This window comes from Ranitomeya imitator, chromosome 6 (assembly GCF_032444005.1).
Source record: "Ranitomeya imitator isolate aRanImi1 chromosome 6, aRanImi1.pri, whole genome shotgun sequence".
NCBI classification, from domain to species: domain Eukaryota; kingdom Metazoa; phylum Chordata; class Amphibia; order Anura; family Dendrobatidae; genus Ranitomeya; species Ranitomeya imitator.
In genome coordinates this window covers 567,155,651-567,173,019 of record NC_091287.1, presented here as the reverse complement: position 1 = coordinate 567,173,019, position 17,369 = coordinate 567,155,651, and the positions used below count along the sequence as shown (strand labels likewise).

General features: G+C 49.8%; 2 protein-coding genes across 5 annotated transcripts in view; one reads left to right on the top strand and one right to left on the bottom strand.

The window, feature by feature from the left end:
• Window positions 1-17,369, bottom strand: part of LOC138643509 (uncharacterized) — a 1,192,186-nt gene that overhangs the window by 995,627 nt on the left and 179,190 nt on the right. The window lies entirely within an intron of this gene.
• LOC138643214 (multiple epidermal growth factor-like domains protein 6) overlaps window positions 1-17,369 on the top strand; it is a 191,545-nt gene that overhangs the window by 23,828 nt on the left and 150,348 nt on the right. For 2 of the 4 annotated variants that reach the window (XM_069732066.1, XM_069732062.1), the window contains exons 5-14: window positions 706-831; window positions 1,038-1,160; window positions 1,261-1,383; window positions 4,475-4,597; window positions 4,710-4,832; window positions 6,348-6,470; window positions 6,645-6,770; window positions 9,395-9,523; window positions 9,703-9,795; window positions 11,636-11,731. In XM_069732066.1, coding sequence (XP_069588167.1) covers window positions 706-831; window positions 1,038-1,160; window positions 1,261-1,383; window positions 4,475-4,597; window positions 4,710-4,832; window positions 6,348-6,470; window positions 6,645-6,770; window positions 9,395-9,523; window positions 9,703-9,795; window positions 11,636-11,731 — 1,185 coding nt within the window. The remainder of the gene's footprint in view (window positions 1-705; window positions 832-1,037; window positions 1,161-1,260; window positions 1,384-4,474; window positions 4,598-4,709; window positions 4,833-6,347; window positions 6,471-6,644; window positions 6,771-9,394; window positions 9,524-9,702; window positions 9,796-11,635; window positions 11,732-17,369) is intronic. The other 2 variants (XM_069732065.1, XM_069732063.1) reach the window with 2 other exon arrangements.

Below are 17,369 nucleotides of genomic sequence, written 5' to 3'. Positions count from 1 at the left end.
GAACTTGTGTGGTTCATATGACAAAAAATCCTCATTATTGCCCCATCAGATCCTTCAGGTGCAGCTCTGACAAGGGCTTAATCTTTGGGTTGGACAGTAAACAATGGCTCAGAGATAATGAGGCTTGTGTGACCTGATATGAAAGCCCAGGACAATAAGTCCTGTTTTTTTTTTTTACACCATGAGATCCTCCAACTGTAGCTTTGCCTTTGGGTTGGATAGTAGGCATTTTGTCGGTGAGTACGGAGCTTCTGTGACTTCATGTGAAGGTCCTGCTTTTTACCCCATCAGATCCTCAGTTGTAGCTGTGATGAGGGAATTTTCTTTGGCTGGATTGTAGACATTGCGCCAGTGTGTACTGATCATACGATCACACAGGACAAAAAGCCTTGGTTTATCCAAAGTAGAAGTCCTCATCCTCCATACCTTAGTTGTTAACGAGGTGGTGGAGGATGCATTGTCCTGTACTGGTTGCTGCCACCAGTCTTGCAGGTGTCAGGGGGATGAAGACCTGAACTAATGTACAGTACCAAATGATCTCACTATGGTTCTATGACATTGGGTCTATCAAGACAGAAGAAATCATAAATAAGGTAAACCCACGGGACTGCCAATGTTCCAAGACCATTGCAGGTGACGACCATCATGACCCACCATGAAAGATGTGGAATGAGTCATATAACTGTCATGCTGTTGTCCGGACAGATGTGGACGAGTGCGCCTTTGAAGATGGATGTCGTCGTGAACTGGGGAACCTTTGTTTGAACGCTGATGGGAGTTATCGCTGCAGTTGTCAGGCAGGATTCCAGGAGTCAGGACTCTCCTGCAGCGGTGAGTGATCAATGGACCAATGCAGGTCAGAGGAAACCTATCATCGGCAGGACAAGGACTTTATGTGGTCAGATTATGGCCCTTTCTCTCATTTAATGATAGCTCATTCCCAGGTCTTCCAAAGTCATAATGGAGCATGTAGTTGGTGTAGACCACCATGATACAAGTGTCCGTTTATATCTCGAGGTTCGTGTCTGTTCCCTCAGATGTGGACGAATGTAAGGACAACCCTAATATCTGTTCTGGGATTGGGGTTTGTGAGAATATGGTCGGGAGTTACCGTTGTGGTTGCCGAGCTGGTTTTAGAGGAAATGGAACCTATTGTGAAGGTTGGTACCATATACTGTATGTAGTCATCATTTCCCTTGTGTGGACAATCGTCATAGGGCACACAGTGACTCTGGGTGTATCATGGTGTTCCTTCTACAGATGAGAATGAGTGCGTGTCAGGGAGACATGGATGTGACACCAACGCCCACTGTGGAAACGTCGTCGGGTCCTACTTCTGCCAGTGCTACCATGGATTCAAGGGAGATGGCTACAGCTGCTTTGGTGAGGAATGGAGAGAACGGATGTGCACCTGTAAATCATAAGTAATGTGATGGAGACATACATGTCCTCCTTGATTTTCCATCATCTCTCTCTCTATCGAACATTGCTACGGACTTCTGTGGAAAGCCCGTGTTTGGCACCGGACAGTAAGTGTCTCTAGAAAAAAAAGTAAATAAGTAGCTTCCTGGTCTTACCCCCCAAGCATCTGCATACTTGATCCAAATGTAGGATCAATATTTTTTCTGTCACCCATGACAGCACCAACGAGAGAGGAGATCCACCCTTCAAGGACAGTAAACCTTCAAGATTAAAAAGAGTGGTGCCTCTCTCCGCATCAGTGGTTTCATGTCCTTGACCGGGGGGGACCTTCTTGCATGGCAGAGGGAGCCTGGATACATGGCGCGTGGCGGCTGATCAGCTGATTGGCGCCGCACCTGCATGTGTCGCGGCTGTGTCACAGTCACTGCGCATGCATGGACAGCCTGTGTTGGGCTCTCCATGCATGTATTGTGACAGTGACACAGCCGCGACACATGCAGTTGCAGCGCCGATCAGCTTATCAACCGGCGCGCTCCATGTGTGGCATCCCACTAACCGTTCTACTGCTGCTGAATGAGACAGTTGTGGTATGGCAGTAGATTTCTTGCAGTGTGTCACAGTCACTGCACATGCATGGACAGCCTCTGTGTTGGGCTCTACATGCATGTATTGTGACAGTGACACAGCCGCGACACATGCAGTTGCAGCACCGATCAGCTGATCAGCCGCCACGCTCCATGTATCTGGGTTCCCTCTGCAGCTCATTCGGTAAGCGCTATAGTTGCGAATAGGCGGGGAACCAAACAAATTTGCTCAACTCTACTCATAACCTGCCTCTAGACCAGGACCTTGGTTCTTTTGGTTGAAGACCATGTCAGTCATGAATCCCTGGGTTGTTCCAGAGACGCCGGACCTTCTTGCTCAGAGGCCCATATTCCATCTTCAGGTGACAGGGCTGTACTTAGCAACTTGGAACTTGAGACGTCATTGCTAAAGGGCAATGGGTTCTCTTCTAATCTGGTCTCTACTTCGCTCAGTAGTAGGAAGCCAATAACTATGAAAATTTATGGTAGAACCTGGAAGAAGTTCCTGTCATCCGCAGGGTCCACTTTGGGAGGAAGGGTACCTCTAAAAGAAATCCTAGAGTTCCTTCAGAAAGGGCTAGAGCAAGGTCTTGCAGTTATTACATTGAAAATTTAAATTTCAGCCCTGAGAACACTATTCAACTGTAACCTCGCAGGAAACTAATGGGTGTCTAGATTTGTTAAGGCATGTGTAAGATCCCGGCTGGTCCTGGTAGCGAGAACTCCTCCTTGGGATTTAAATTTAGTTCTAATTGGATTAACAAAATCGCCTATTGAGCGACTAAGTTCAGGGTCCATAAAAATAGTCACCCTGAAAACAATACTGCTGATAGCCTTGACATCAGCCCGTAGGGTGAGTGACATACAGATGCTATCTGTAGACCCCACCCAATTTGGTATTGGAAGATAGCGTAATCTTGAGACCCGACCCAGCTTTTTTTTTTACCTAAGGTTGTATCCAAATTGCATACGTTCCAGGAGATAGTTCTACAGTCCTTCTGTTCTGACCCAAAAAATAGTAAAGAAGAAAAGTGTAATATGTTAGATGTCATGCCTTCTTCAGTATTTAACATCTACAACGTCTTGGAGGAAGGATAGAGCTCTATTCATCTCCTTTCAGGGCCCTAGGAAAGGAACAATAGTTTCAAAAGGTACCCTATCTAGGTGGATAAGAGAGGTGTACGGGGCAGGTAGAGCGGCTCCCGACAACCAGAAAGCCCACTCTACAAGAGCGATGGCAGCGTCCTGGGCAGAAAGAGCAGATGTGTCCATTTAACAAATCCGTAAGGCAGCAACTTGGTCCTCACCTTGTACCTTTTACAGTCACTGTAGACTAGATCTATCTGCCTCCTCCGATCTCACGTTTGGGAGAAGGCTTCTACAGGCTGTGGTCCCTCCCTAATATATGACTAATTCTCTCTTTATTGCTGTCATGGGTAACAGAAAAACACGTATATTACTTACTGGTAATGTGTTTTTTTGGAATCCATGACAGCGTTATATTCCCTCCCATTACTTTGATGATCACCTTCTGGCTGGTGGGTTTTTATGCTGTACACCCTTTTGTGTACCCTAGCTTGAGAGGTCCTCTCACGCTCTGTAAACCAACTTATGTGGAGAGAGGCACTGCCTTTTTTATTTTGAAGGTTTCTTGTCCATGAAGGGCAGGTACCGTCTCTCGTTAGTACTGTCATGGGTTCCGAAAAAAAAACCACACCACTGGAAAGTAATCTATACGAGTTTCTTTATCGGATTAGATAAGACGAGGTTTGTGATGGAGTCAACTATAAAAGCTTCTCAGCTCTCAGAACACATGAGCCAAATCTCACATGTTCATGATGATCCTGGAGGCTTTTGGTGCCTAATCAAATCCCAAAGTCCTGAGCTTTCTACACACAAACTCACAGACCTCGAAAATGTCCTTCCCACTACCTGTCTTCTTTCGATATGGACCATGGAACCATATAGAAAAGGTGAAGATGAGCCCATCTGTTGTTGCAGAATTGACACCTAAATAAATCTCATAAAGTGAACCAGTGGTTTACAGACATGCCAAATTTACTTTACTAAGAAAAACCATGATTTCCTAGATATGTCCACAGTCAAATCCCCCTTGACCCAAGTCCTAGGTGTTTTCTAATAGTTTGGGGACACGATCAGAGGCTTTTGTCTTAGGCTTCTAATACCCTTTGTTCCCGAATAAACATTCTTCAGATTGTGGATCAGTCCCGCTCTCCAAGTCATTGGACATTCACTCCACATTATATACCATTGACCACCCCAGCTCATCTTGAGACTGCCATATGTACTCCAACATAAATCCACCATTTTGCCCTGTACTCCAACTGCCCTCCATTCCTGTCCGAACTCAGCTCCTTCTTCCTTGACCAATGACTTCACCTGATATTTCATCATCTCAAACATAAATTTATATCCTCATTCCTTGACTTGTGCATATTCCTTCACAGATATTGATGAATGCTCTGTGGATAACGGGTTCTGCGAGCAGCTGTGTGTGAACCAGGCGGGCAGCTTCCAGTGCCAGTGTCACCAGGGGTATCGTCTCCTGAACAATGGAAAGAACTGTACAGGTGATGAACATTGGACCTGGGTCAGAAGTTCCAACTGAACATAAGTGGATGATGTTCTTGAGTTGCTGGGGGTTGCCTTAGTTTTCACTTTTTCCAATGGTTTTTCCATTAGATTTTGATGAGTGTCAGACCCAAAATGGGAAATGCCAACAGATGTGTAGAAACACGAACGGATCCTACCAGTGCTTATGTCGGAAAGGATTTCAGTTACATGTGGATCAACGCCAGTGTGTGGGTATGAAAGTGGCTTATTATCCAGAGCAATGATCCAGGCATACCTTAACTTCTGGTGGAAGAAGGAGGGAACCCAGAGAAATAAATGGGACATAACATTGGCATAGACTAGGGTTTCTGAGGGATCTTATTCTGGATTATCTCAATGAGAATAACTGTGTAACTCCATATCAGCATGGGTTTATGAGAAATCGCTCCTGTCAAACCAATCTAATCAGCTTTTGTAAAGAGTTAAGCTCTAGGCTGGACCACGGTGAGTCATTGGACGTGGTATATCTCGATTTCTCCAAAGCGTTTGAGAGGTTGGTACACAAAATGAGAATGCTTGGTCTGGGGGAAAATGTGTGTAAATGGGTTAGTAACTGGCTTAGTGATAGAAAGCAGAGGGTGGTTATAAATGGTATAGTCTCTAACTGGGTCGCTGTGACCAGTGGGGACCGCAGGGGTCAGTATTGGGACCTGTTCTCTTCAACATATTCATTAATGATCTGGTAGAAGGTTTACACAGTAAAATATCGATATTTGCAGATGATACAAAACTATGTAAAGCAGTTAATACAAGAGAAGATAGTATTCTGCTACAGATGGATCTGGATAAGTTGGAAACTTGGGCTGAAAGGTGGCAGATGAGGTTTAACAATGATAAATGTAAGGTTATACACATGGGAAGAGGGAATCAATATCACCATTACACACTGAACGGGAAACCACTGGGTAAATCTGACAGGGAGAAGGACTTGGGGATCCTAGTTAATGATAAACTTACCTGGAGCAGCCAGTGCCAGGCAGCAGCTGCCAAGGCAAACAGGATGATGGGGTGCATTAAAAGAGGCCTGGATACACATGATGAGAGCATTATACTGCCTCTGTACAAATCCCTAGTTAGACCGCACATGGAGTACTGTGTCCAGTTTTGGGCACCGGTGCTCAGGAAGGATATAATGGAACTAGAGAGAGTACAAAGGAGGGCAACAAAATTAATAAAGGGGATGGGAGAACTACAATACCCAGATAGATTAGCGAAATTAGGATTATTTAGTCTAGAAAAAAGACGACTGAGGGGCGATCTAATAACCATGTATAAGTATATAAGGGGACAATACAAATATCTCGCTGAGGATCTGTTTATACCAAGGAAGGTGACGGGCACAAGGGGGCATTCTTTGCGTCTGGAGGAGAGAAGGTTTTTCCACCAACATAGAAGAGGATTCTTTACTGTTAGGGCAGTGAGAATCTGGAATTGCTTGCCTGAGGAGGTGGTGATGGCGAACTCAGTCGAGGGGTTCAAGAGAGGCCTGGATGTCTTCCTGGAGCAGAACAATATTGTATCATACAATTATTAGGTTCTGTAGAAGGACGTAGATCTGGGGATTTATTCTGATGGAATATAGGCTGAACTGGATGGACAAATGTCTTTTTTCGGCCTTGCTAACTATGTTACTATGCGACCTGAGGGCGCAGGTTGGAGTCAGCCTTATCGTGTCTTTTCTTAATCCTATAATTTCATTATTTTCAGATATTGATGAGTGTAAGATCGATAATGGAGGCTGCACCCACTCCTGTAATAACACTGAGGGGGGATTCCTCTGTAAGTGCCCTGCTCACCAGACCCTGGCCAAGAATCAGCAGACCTGCATTAGTGAGTATGAACAATCTACCAAGTGGCCTGGGTTCAAGCAGTACTGTGCCACCACAACCAATCATCTCCTGTACCACCAGCCCCTCTATACCCTCTGCCATTATCCGGTCATTACATCACCAGTCTCTCTTGACCTTTTACGATGAGCAGAAGACTATTGTTTCGTTCTTGCAGATATTACCTCGTGTGGTATGAATAATGGCGGTTGTCAGCAGCGGTGCAGTGATCGTCTGGAGGGCGGCTTTGAGTGCAGTTGTCAGACTGGTTATAGGCTCGGTAGTGATGGAAGGACATGCGATGGTAAGAAATCTAGAAAAGTATATCTGGCCTCAAGCCCCATCGCCTTTGTATTGATATTAATGCCAACACGACGGTTATGTGATAGAACTAACATGATACTTGTGCGGTAATGATAGAGGTTCATGCCACCACTATTGTCATCCCGTGAGGGCCCGGGTCCTTCCATCTTCAGCAGTCGGACACTGAGAGTTTTCTGGATGATGTTCCCTGGTGTGATCCATCTTTCCATGTCCGGCTACCGGAATTAACGGTCATTTATAAATAATCATAATAATTACAACACCAAGAAGGAGAAAATGGTGGAATAATGCAAATTACAGAGATGCCATTCATCTGTATACAAATGAAAAAAAGGAAACAACTGTCTCCAGTCAGGAGTCTGAGACTTGAGCAGATATCCTGGCACTTTCAGCCTCAGCTGCATCGCTGAGGTTATTAATGGTCGTTTGATGGAGGAAGCCATCAGGATCCGCTGCAGCCAGCTTCTATGTAGTCACCAACCAATGATGTCCCCCATCTGCTTGATGGAGACATGTCCGGAGATGCTGCAACCACGGGAGACAAGTCTGGAGAAGCTGCAGCCACGGGAGACAAATCTGGAGAAGCTGCAGCCACGGGAGACAAGTCTGAAGATGCTGCAGCCACGGGAGACAAGTCTGGAAATGCTGCAGCCACGGGAGACAAGTCCGGAGATGCTGCAGCCATGGGAGACAAGTCTGGAGATGCTGCATCCACAGGAGACAAGTCTGGAGATGCTGCATCCACAGGAGACAATTCCGGAGATGCTGCATCCACAGGAGACAAGTCCGGAGATGCTGCATCCACAGGAGACAATTCCGGAGATGCTGCAGTCATGGGAAACAAGTCCGGAGATGCTGCAGCCACGGGAGACAAGTCTGGAGATGCTGCAGCCATGGGAGACAAGTCTGGAGATGCTGCATCCACAGGAGACAATTCCGGAGATGCTGCATCCACAGGAGACAAGTCCGGAGATGCTGCATCCACAGGAGACAAGTCCGGAGATGCTGCAGTCATGGGAAACAAGTCAGGAGAAGCTGCAGACATGGGAGACAAGTCTGGAGATGCTGCAGCCATGGGAGACAAGTCCGGAGATGCTGCATCCACAGGAGACAAGTCCGGAGATGCTGCAGTCATGGGAAACAAGTCAGGAGAAGCTGCAGACATGGGAGACAAGTCTGGAGATGCTGCAGCCATGGGAGACATGTCTGGAGACGCTGAAGCCACGGGAGACAAGTCCGGAGATGCTGCATCCACAGGAGACAATTCCAGAGATGCTGCAGCCATGGGAAACAAGTCCGGAGATGCTGCAGCCATGGGAAACAAGTCCGGAGATGCTGCAGCCATGGGAGACATGTCTGGAGACGCTGAAGCCATGGGAGACAAGTCCGTAGATGCTGCAGCCACGGGAGACAAGTCTGGAGATGCTGCAGCCACGGGACACAAGTCCAGTGATGCTGCAGACATGGGAGACAAGTCCGGAGACGCTACAGCCACGGGAGACAAATCAGAAGATGCTGCAGCCACGGGAGACAAATCAGAAGATGCTGTAGCCACGGGAGACAAGTCTAGAGACACTGTAGCCACGGGAGACAAGTCCAGAGACGCTGCAGCCATGGAGGTAGATTTAAGCTTCACAGACGGCTCACAGTAGTGCAAAGAACATGCAGCCTGTTGTTTTAGAAACAGATCCTGGGACAGTTTGGAGAAATGGCCGCACCATTGGTTCCACCATCAAATTACTGTAAAGAGGAGGTGTTTGTGACCTGGAATGAAGATTATAAGGGGCCTGCTACATCCCCTCATAAAGGCCTCTTTATCACGTTGCCTTCAGATCAATCTCTAGATGTCATTGCATCCAAGAGAAATGCGGATCGCTAACGAGGATAGACCTCCATTCAATATTCCATTGCCATCCTGCTCTGCACCATGATAGCCTCTGAGAGCGGTGACGTGAGGTCGGTGTACACCTGAATCTGGACCTCCTACTTGTATCCCGATATTGGGTAGAGTCCTTCCGATGGTTTGTGGAGATGTTTGACCTCTCAGGCTCGGTATGTGACATCTAATTTCACTTTCAGGATCCCCGCGCGCCCTTCTCCTGATCTGACCATGCGTCTGTGCAGATGTTCACCTCTGCACCTCTTGTAATTTCAGTTCTTCCTCGTTCTCCCACACCTTGGGGCACATAACGTTGCCATCTCAGCCTACAAGTGTTGCGATCTGCCAGACTGATCGGCCCCTCAGTTCTAGGCCTCTGTCCTTCATCTTGTGACATGTGGTGATTATTGGACGCCCACGGGCAGGAGGAATCGCACAGTCATCCTACAAGTCTTGGTCCGATTTTTTTAGGCTTAGTTTGACAAAAATAAATGTGCTTTTGTGCTCGTCCTACATAGCACAGATTATAGTGAGGTGCCTGAGAGTGTGATCATTGGCACATGTTCCTCACTTTGCACAGCTTTATGGCTCGTCGTTCTTGGTGCTGTAATTTCCATGCTGATGTGCGGCACCTATATACTGGTGCCAGTGTGTAATGGTGGTCCTGTCGCCACATGCAATGATTCTGGTGGTCCGCCCTCACCCGCTCTTCTCTGTTTTCTCAGATGTGGATGAATGTGTGGACTTCACCCATGGAGGTTGTCAGCAGAGCTGCCGGAACACATTGGGCTCCTATAACTGCAGCTGTTATACGGGGTTCACCATCCGCACTGACGACCCCACAAAGTGCCAACGTAAGGAGGAGGGAGGCGCGGTGACCACGGAGAGGCGCCAACGCCTTCTTCCCATCCATCTCCATGTGTCTGTATACACGGCCCCTCGTATCAATCAGACTGTCGTGACAATATCATGACATGACCGGGGCGGTTACACATTCATTTCCGTCACTAATTTGCTGGTTTTGTAATTTTAGCTGAGTGTAACCCTCCCTGCCAGAACTATGGTGTGTGCGTGGCCACCGACACATGTGACTGCCCTGCAGGCTACCCGGGACCCGGCTGTTCAGGTAGGCGGTCATTATCGTGTCATCTCTATGTGCCTGGGCTCACGTCACATTGTATCACCAGTTATATCTGAAGATCACAGCCGCCGCTCCGCTGCCGCTACTGACACTAACGACAGCGAGCAGTCCCCCCCAGCCCCAATAGTTAGGGAAGAAACCCCCCAGCAGTAACAGCACGATCCCCTCCCGCCCAGCCCCAATAGTTACAGCAGAGCCCCCTGTAGTCATAGTACGATCCTCTCCCAGCCCAATAGTTTGGGAATAACCCCCCAGTAGTAACAGCATGATCTCCTCCCAGCCCAGCCCCAATAGTTATGGAAGAAACCCCCCAGTAGTAACGGCATGATCTCCTCCCAGCCCAGCCGCAATAGTTACAGCAGAACCCCCCGTAGTCATAGCACAATCCTCTCCCAGCCCAATAGTTTGGGAATAACCCCCCCAGTAGTAACAGCATGATCCCCTCCCAGCCCAATAGTTTGGGAATAACCCCCCAGTAGTAACAGCATGATCTCCTCCCAGCCCAGCCCCTATAGTTAGGGAAGAAACCCCCCAGCAGTAACAGCACGATCCCCTCCCGCCCAGCCCCAATAGTTACAGCAGAACCCCCTGTAGTCATAGCACGATCCTCTCCCAGCCCAATAGTTTGGGAATAACCCCCCCAGTAGTAACAGCATGAACCCCTCCCAGCCTAGCCCCTATAGTTAGGGAAGAAACCCCACCAGCAGTAACAGCATGATCTCCTCCCAGCCCAGCCCCAATAGTTACAGCAGAACCCCCCGTAGTCATAGCACAATCCTCTCCCAGCCCAATAGTTTGGGAATAACCCCCCCAGTAGTAACAGCATGATCCCCTCCCAGCCCAGCCCCAATAGTTAGGGAAGAAACCCCCCAGCAGTAACAGCACGATCCCCTCCCGCCCAGCCCCAATAATTACAGCAGAACCCCCTGTAGTCATAGCACGATCCTCTCCCAGCCCAATAGTTACAGAAGAACCCCAAGTAGTCACAGCAGGACCCCCTCCCAGCCCAGCCCCAATAATTACAGCAGAACCCCCACCAATAGTCACAGCATGATCCTCTCTCAGCCCAGCCCCAGTAGTTACAGCAGAACCCCCAGCAGTCACAAAGAAACTCCACTATCTTTCATGTCACATGCCCAGAATAACCTCCTTCCCAGTCCATTCATAACAGTCACAACCACCCTCCAGTAGTCACAGCAGAACTCGCTGCCAGCCCAGCCACAGTAATGACAGCAGAACCCCGAGAAGTCACAGAGCGACTCCCCTATCTTCCATCTTACATGTCCTTGAGTGAACACAACCCACTTCTTATAGAGACGGCATAGACCCCAATAGTCACAGCAGAACGACATCCTGAAGGTCCCACTAGGTATTCACAACAGGACTGATCCCAGCCCACTCCTCATACTTACATCACAACCACCTGCCCCCAGTAGTCCCAGCAGAACTTCTTTCCTATGGCCTAACTAAATTCCCACAGCAAATTCCCTTTCAGACCACTCCCAATAGTTACCGCATAACTCCCCAATAATCAGAGCAGAACAGAACTCCTCCGTTCCTACAGAACAACGAAGTATTCACAGCAAAGCAACCTCCCAGCCCATTCCAATAGTTACAAGAGGCCCCCACTTAGTCATAGCGGGACTTTCCTTCTTCGGTGCCACATAGCCTGAGGCAAGAGACCCCTGAACCCTGGACCCTACAGCTGCAGTAGAGCAGGTGACCACCAGGGGGCGCCACTATAAATACATTTACTATTACTATATAGCACAGTATACGGTACACGAGATGTGGTCCTAGCGCTCACATGTGTCTCTCTTCTCAGCCATGTGCTCCCCACCTTGTGCCCACGGAGGAACCTGCATGAGACACAACACGTGCGCCTGCCCTCCAGGATGGACGGGGTCCGGCTGCCAGACAGGTACTGATGCTGCCCCCTCTGATGGAGACTATGTTAAATAATCAAATATTAATTTCTAATTCCAATCCTGTACTGGTACATTGCTTCGCCCTCCTGGAAGGTTGAGCTGAGATTACCTGTGTGCTGTACACCTAGCTCAGGGTAGATGGCGGCACAATATATAGATACAGGCGTTAGGTGAAACCATGTGACACCGACATCGGTCGGAGGGGCTAGTCCCAGCAGCTGAACACGCATTCCCATCTATATGGCATTTTAGGCCGACACACACAGAGGCAGGTGCGCCTGAAGGTCACGATATCCTGTGTAATCAGCTGAGACGCTCTACTACAGGCTACCGTCACTTCACCGGACACTCATGGACTGTCCACTAATCCAATCAGCTAATTAAGAACAAATGGGCAATTTCTTTTATATTTTGCTGCAATGATTCTTTTTGATGAACAATCCAATAAACCATCACACTTTATATGAATTATCATGACATTTTCTTTAGAGTACCGCATCTGGTAAGAAGTCCTGAATAAATACATTTACAAAAAGAGGTTTACTAAACAGAATACGGGACAAAAGTCCTGAGACTGAAGCACCTCCAGGTTTTCACATTTTGCCTGGTCAGTGTTTTCGCTCTTTTAATTGTCTGTTTCTATGGTTACTAACAGAGAATTATAAACATTCCACAGGTTGTTACATGTTATTGACAAAAACATTAAGTTGCTGAGAAGCCTCAATATTCCCAGCACTGCCCCTTATTCTCCGCACTCCTGCCCCTTATACTCCAGAATCCGGCCCCTTATTCTCCAGACTCCGGCCCCTTATTCTCCAGACTCCGGCCCCTTATTCTCCAGACTCCGGCCCCTTATTCTCCAGACTCCGGCCCCTTATTCTCCAGACTCCGGCCCCTTATTCTCCAGACTCCGGCCCCTTATTCTCCAGACTCCTGCCCCTTATTCTCCACACTCCTGCCCCTTATTCTCCAGAATCCGGCCCCTTATTCTCCACGCTCCTGCCCCTTATACTCCAGAATCCGGCCCCTTATTCTCCAGACTCCGGCCCCTTATTCTCCAGACTCCTGCCCCTTATTCTCCGCACTCCTGCCCCTTATACTCCAGAATCCGGCCCCTTATTCTCCAGAATCCGGCCCCTTATTCTCCACACTCCGGCCCCTTATTCTCCAGACTCCTGCCCCTTATTCTCCACACTCCTGCCCCTTATTCTCCAGACTCCGGCCCCTTATTCTCCACACTCCTGCCCCTTATTCTCCGCACTCCTGCCCCTTATTCTCCACACTTCTGCCCCTTCTTCTCCACACTCCTGCCCCTTATTCTCCACGCTCCTGCCCCTTATTCTCCAGACTCCTGCCCCTTATTCTCCACACTCCTGCCCCTTATTCTCCACACTCCGGCCCCTTATTCTCCACGCTCCTGCCCCTTATTCTCCACACTCCTGCCCCTTATTCTCCAGACTCCTGCCCCTTATTCTCCACACTCCGGCCCCTTATTCTCCAGACTCCGGCCCCTTATTCTCCAGACTCCTGCCCCTTATTCTCCACACTCCTGCCCCTTATTCTCCACACTCCTGCCCCTTATTCTCCAGACTCCTGCCCCTTATTCTCCACACTCCTGCCCCTTATTCTCCAGACTCCGGCCCCTTATTCTCCAGACTCCGGCCCCTTATTCTCCAGACTCCGGCCCCTTATTCTCCAGACTCCGGCCCCTTATTCTCCAGACTCCGGCCCCTTATTCTCCAGACTCCGGCCCCTTATTCTCCAGACTCCGGCCCCTTATTCTCCAGACTCCGGCCCCTTATTCTCCAGACTCCTGCCCCTTATTCTCCACACTCCTGCCCCTTATTCTCCAGAATCCGGCCCCTTATTCTCCACGCTCCTGCCCCTTATACTCCAGAATCCGGCCCCTTATTCTCCAGACTCCGGCCCCTTATTCTCCAGACTCCTGCCCCTTATTCTCCGCACTCCTGCCCCTTATACTCCAGAATCCGGCCCCTTATTCTCCAGAATCCGGCCCCTTATTCTCCACACTCCGGCCCCTTATTCTCCAGACTCCTGCCCCTTATTCTCCACACTCCTGCCCCTTATTCTCCAGACTCCGGCCCCTTATTCTCCACACTCCTGCCCCTTATTCTCCGCACTCCTGCCCCTTATTCTCCACACTCCTGCCCCTTATACTCCAGACTCCGGCCCCTTATTCTCCAGAATCCGGCCCCTTATTCTCCACACTCCGGCCCCTTATTCTCCAGACTCCTGCCCCTTATTCTCCACACTCCTGCCCCTTATTCTCCAGACTTCTGCCCCTTCTTCTCCACACTCCTGCCCCTTATTCTCCACGCTCCTGCCCCTTATTCTCCAGACTCCTGCCCCTTATTCTCCACACTCCTGCCCCTTATTCTCCAGACTCCGGCCCCTTATTCTCCACGCTCCTGCAACTTATTCTCCACACTCCTGCCCCTTATTCTCCAGACTCCTGCCCCTTATTCTCCACACTCCGGCCCCTTATTCTCCAGACTCCGGCCCCTTATTCTCCAGACTCCTGCCCCTTATTCTCCACACTCCTGCCCCTTATTCTCCACACTCCTGCCCCTTATTCTCCAGACTCCTGCCCCTTATTCTCCACACTCCTGCCCCTTATTCTCCAGACTCCGGCCCCTTATTCTCCACGCTCCTGCCCCTTATTCTCCACACTCCGGCCCCTTATACTCCAGAATCCGGCCCCTTATTCTCCAGACTCCTGCCCCTTATTCTCCAGACTCCTGCCCCTTATTCTCCGCACTCCTGCGCCTTATTCTCCAGACTCCTACCCCTTATTCTCCAGACTCCTGCCCCTTATTCTCCAGACTCCGGCCCCTTATTCTCCAGACTCCGGCCCCTTATTCTCCAGACTCCGGCCCCTTATTCTCCAGACTCCTGCGCCTTATTCTCCAGACTCCTACCCCTTATTCTCCAGACTCCTGCCCCTTATTCTCCAGACTCCTGCCCCTTATTCTCCACGCTCCTGCCCCTTATTCTCCACGCTCCTGCCCCTTATTCTCCACACTCCTGCCCCTTATTCTCCACACTCCTGCCCCTTATTCTCCACACTCCTGCCCCTTATTCTCCACACTCCTGCCCCTTATTCTCACACTCCTGCCCCTTATTCTCCGCACTCCTGCCCCTTATTCTCCGCACTCCTGCCCCTTATTCTCCAAACTCCTGCCCCTTATTCTCCACACTCCTGCCCCTTATTCTCCGCACTCCTGCCCCTTATTCTCCGCACTCCTGCCCCTTATTCTCCGCACTCCTGCCCCTTATTCTCCACACTCCTGCCCCTTATTCTCCACACTCCTGCCCCTTATTCTCCACACTCCTGCCCCTTATTCTCCACACTCCTGCCCCTTATACTCCTCACTCCTGCTCCCTATTCTCCACACTTCTGCCCCTTATTCTCCATGCTCCTGCCCGTTATTCTCCACTCTCCTGACCCTTATTCTCCACTCTCTTGACCCTTATTTTCCACGCTCTGACCTTTATTCTCCACGCTTCTACCCCACATTCTACACGCTCCTGACCCATATTCTCCACTCTCCTGATTCTTATTCTCCACGCTCCTGCCCCATATTCTACACGCTCCTAATCCTTATTCTCCCTGCTCCTGCCCCATATTCTACATGCCCCTAATCCTTATTCTCCACACTCCTGCCCCATATTCTCCACTCTCCTGACCCTTATACTCTATGCTCCTGCCCTTTATTCTCCACTCTCCTGACCCTTATTCTCCACACTCCTGCCCCTTATTCTCCACTCTCCTAACCCTTATACTCTATGCTCCTGCCCCTTATTCTCCACGCTCCTGCCCCTTAATCTCCACGCTTCTGCCCCTTATTCTCCACGTTCCTGGCCCTTTTGCTCCACACTTCTGCTCCTTATTCTCCACACAACTGCCCCATAGTCTACACGCTCCTAACCCTTATTCTCCACACTCCTGCCCCTTATCTCCATGCTCTTGACCCTTATTCTCTAGACTTCTGCCCCTTATTCTCCACACTCCTGACCCTTATTCTCCACACTCCTGCCCTTTTTTCTCCATGCTCCTGCCCTTTATTCTCCACGCACCTGCCCCTTATTCTCCATACTTCTACCCCTTATTCTCCACTCCTGATCCTTATTCCCACTCTCCTGACCCTTATTCTCAACGCTCCTGACCCTTATTCTTCATGCTCCTGACCCATATTCTCCACTCTCCTGACCCTTATTCTCCACGCTTCTTCCCCATATTCTACACGCTCCTGACCCTTATTCTCCACTTTCCTTACCCTTATACTCTACGCTCCTGCCCCTTATTCTCCACACTCCTGCCCCTTATTCTCCGCACTCCTGCCCCTTATTCTCCGCACTCCTGCCCCTTATTCTCCGCACTCCTGCCCCTTATTCTCCACACTCCGGCCCCTTATTCTCCGCACTCTTGCCCCTTATTCTCCACACTCCTGCCCCTTATTCTCCACACTCCTGCCCCTTATTCTCCACACTCCTGCCCCTTATTCTCCACACTCCAGCCCCTTATTCTCCAAGCTCCAGCCCCTTATTCTCCAGACTCCTGCCCCTTATTCTCCAGACTCCTGCCCCTTATTCTCCAGGCTCCTGCCCCTTATTCTCCAAGCTCCTGCCCCTTATTCTCCAGACTCCTGCCCCTTATTCTCCAGACTCCTGCCCCTTATTCTCCACACTCCAGCCCCTTATTCTCCACACTCCAGCCCCTTATTCTCCAGACTCCTGCCCCTTATTCTCCACGCTCCAGCCCCTTATTCTCCACGCTCCAGCCCCTTATTCTCCACGCTCCAGCCCCTTATTCTCTACACTCCTGCCCCTTATTCTCCAGACTCCGGCCCCTTATTCCCCACACTCCTGCCCCTTGTTCTCCACACTCCTGCCCCTTATTCTCCAGACTCCTGCCCCTTATTCTCCACGCTCCAGCCCCATATTCTCCACACTCCTGCCCCTTATTCTCCACACTCCTGCCCCTTATTCTCCACACTCCTGCCCCTTATTGTACATGCTCCTGCCCCTTATTGTACATGCTCCTGCCCCTTATTCTCCAGACTCCTGCCCCTTATTCTCCACACTCCTGCCCCTTATTCTCCACGCTCCTGCCCCTTATTCTCCACGCTCCTGCCCCTTATACTCCTCACTCCTGCTCCTTATTCTCCAGACTCCTGCCCCTTATTCTCCAGACTCCTGCTCCTTATTCTCCACACTCCTGCCCCTTATTCTCCACGCTCCAGCCCCTTATTCTCCACACTCCGGCCCCTTATTCCCCACACTCCTGCCCCTTATTCTCCACACTCCTGCCCCTTATACTCCTCACTCCTGCTCCTTATTCTCCAGACTCCTGCCCCTTATTCTCCAGACTCCTGCTCCTTATTCTCCACACTCCTGCCCCTTATTCTCCACGCTCCAGCCCCTTATTCTCCAGAGTCCCGACGCTTATTCTCCAGACTCCCGCCCCTTATTCTCCACACTCCTGCCCCTTATTCTCCACAATCCAGCCCCTTATTCTCCACACTCCAGCCCCTTATTCTCCAGACTCCTGCCCCTTATTCCTCACGCTCCAGCCCCTTATTCTCCACGCTCCAGCCCCTTATTCTCTAC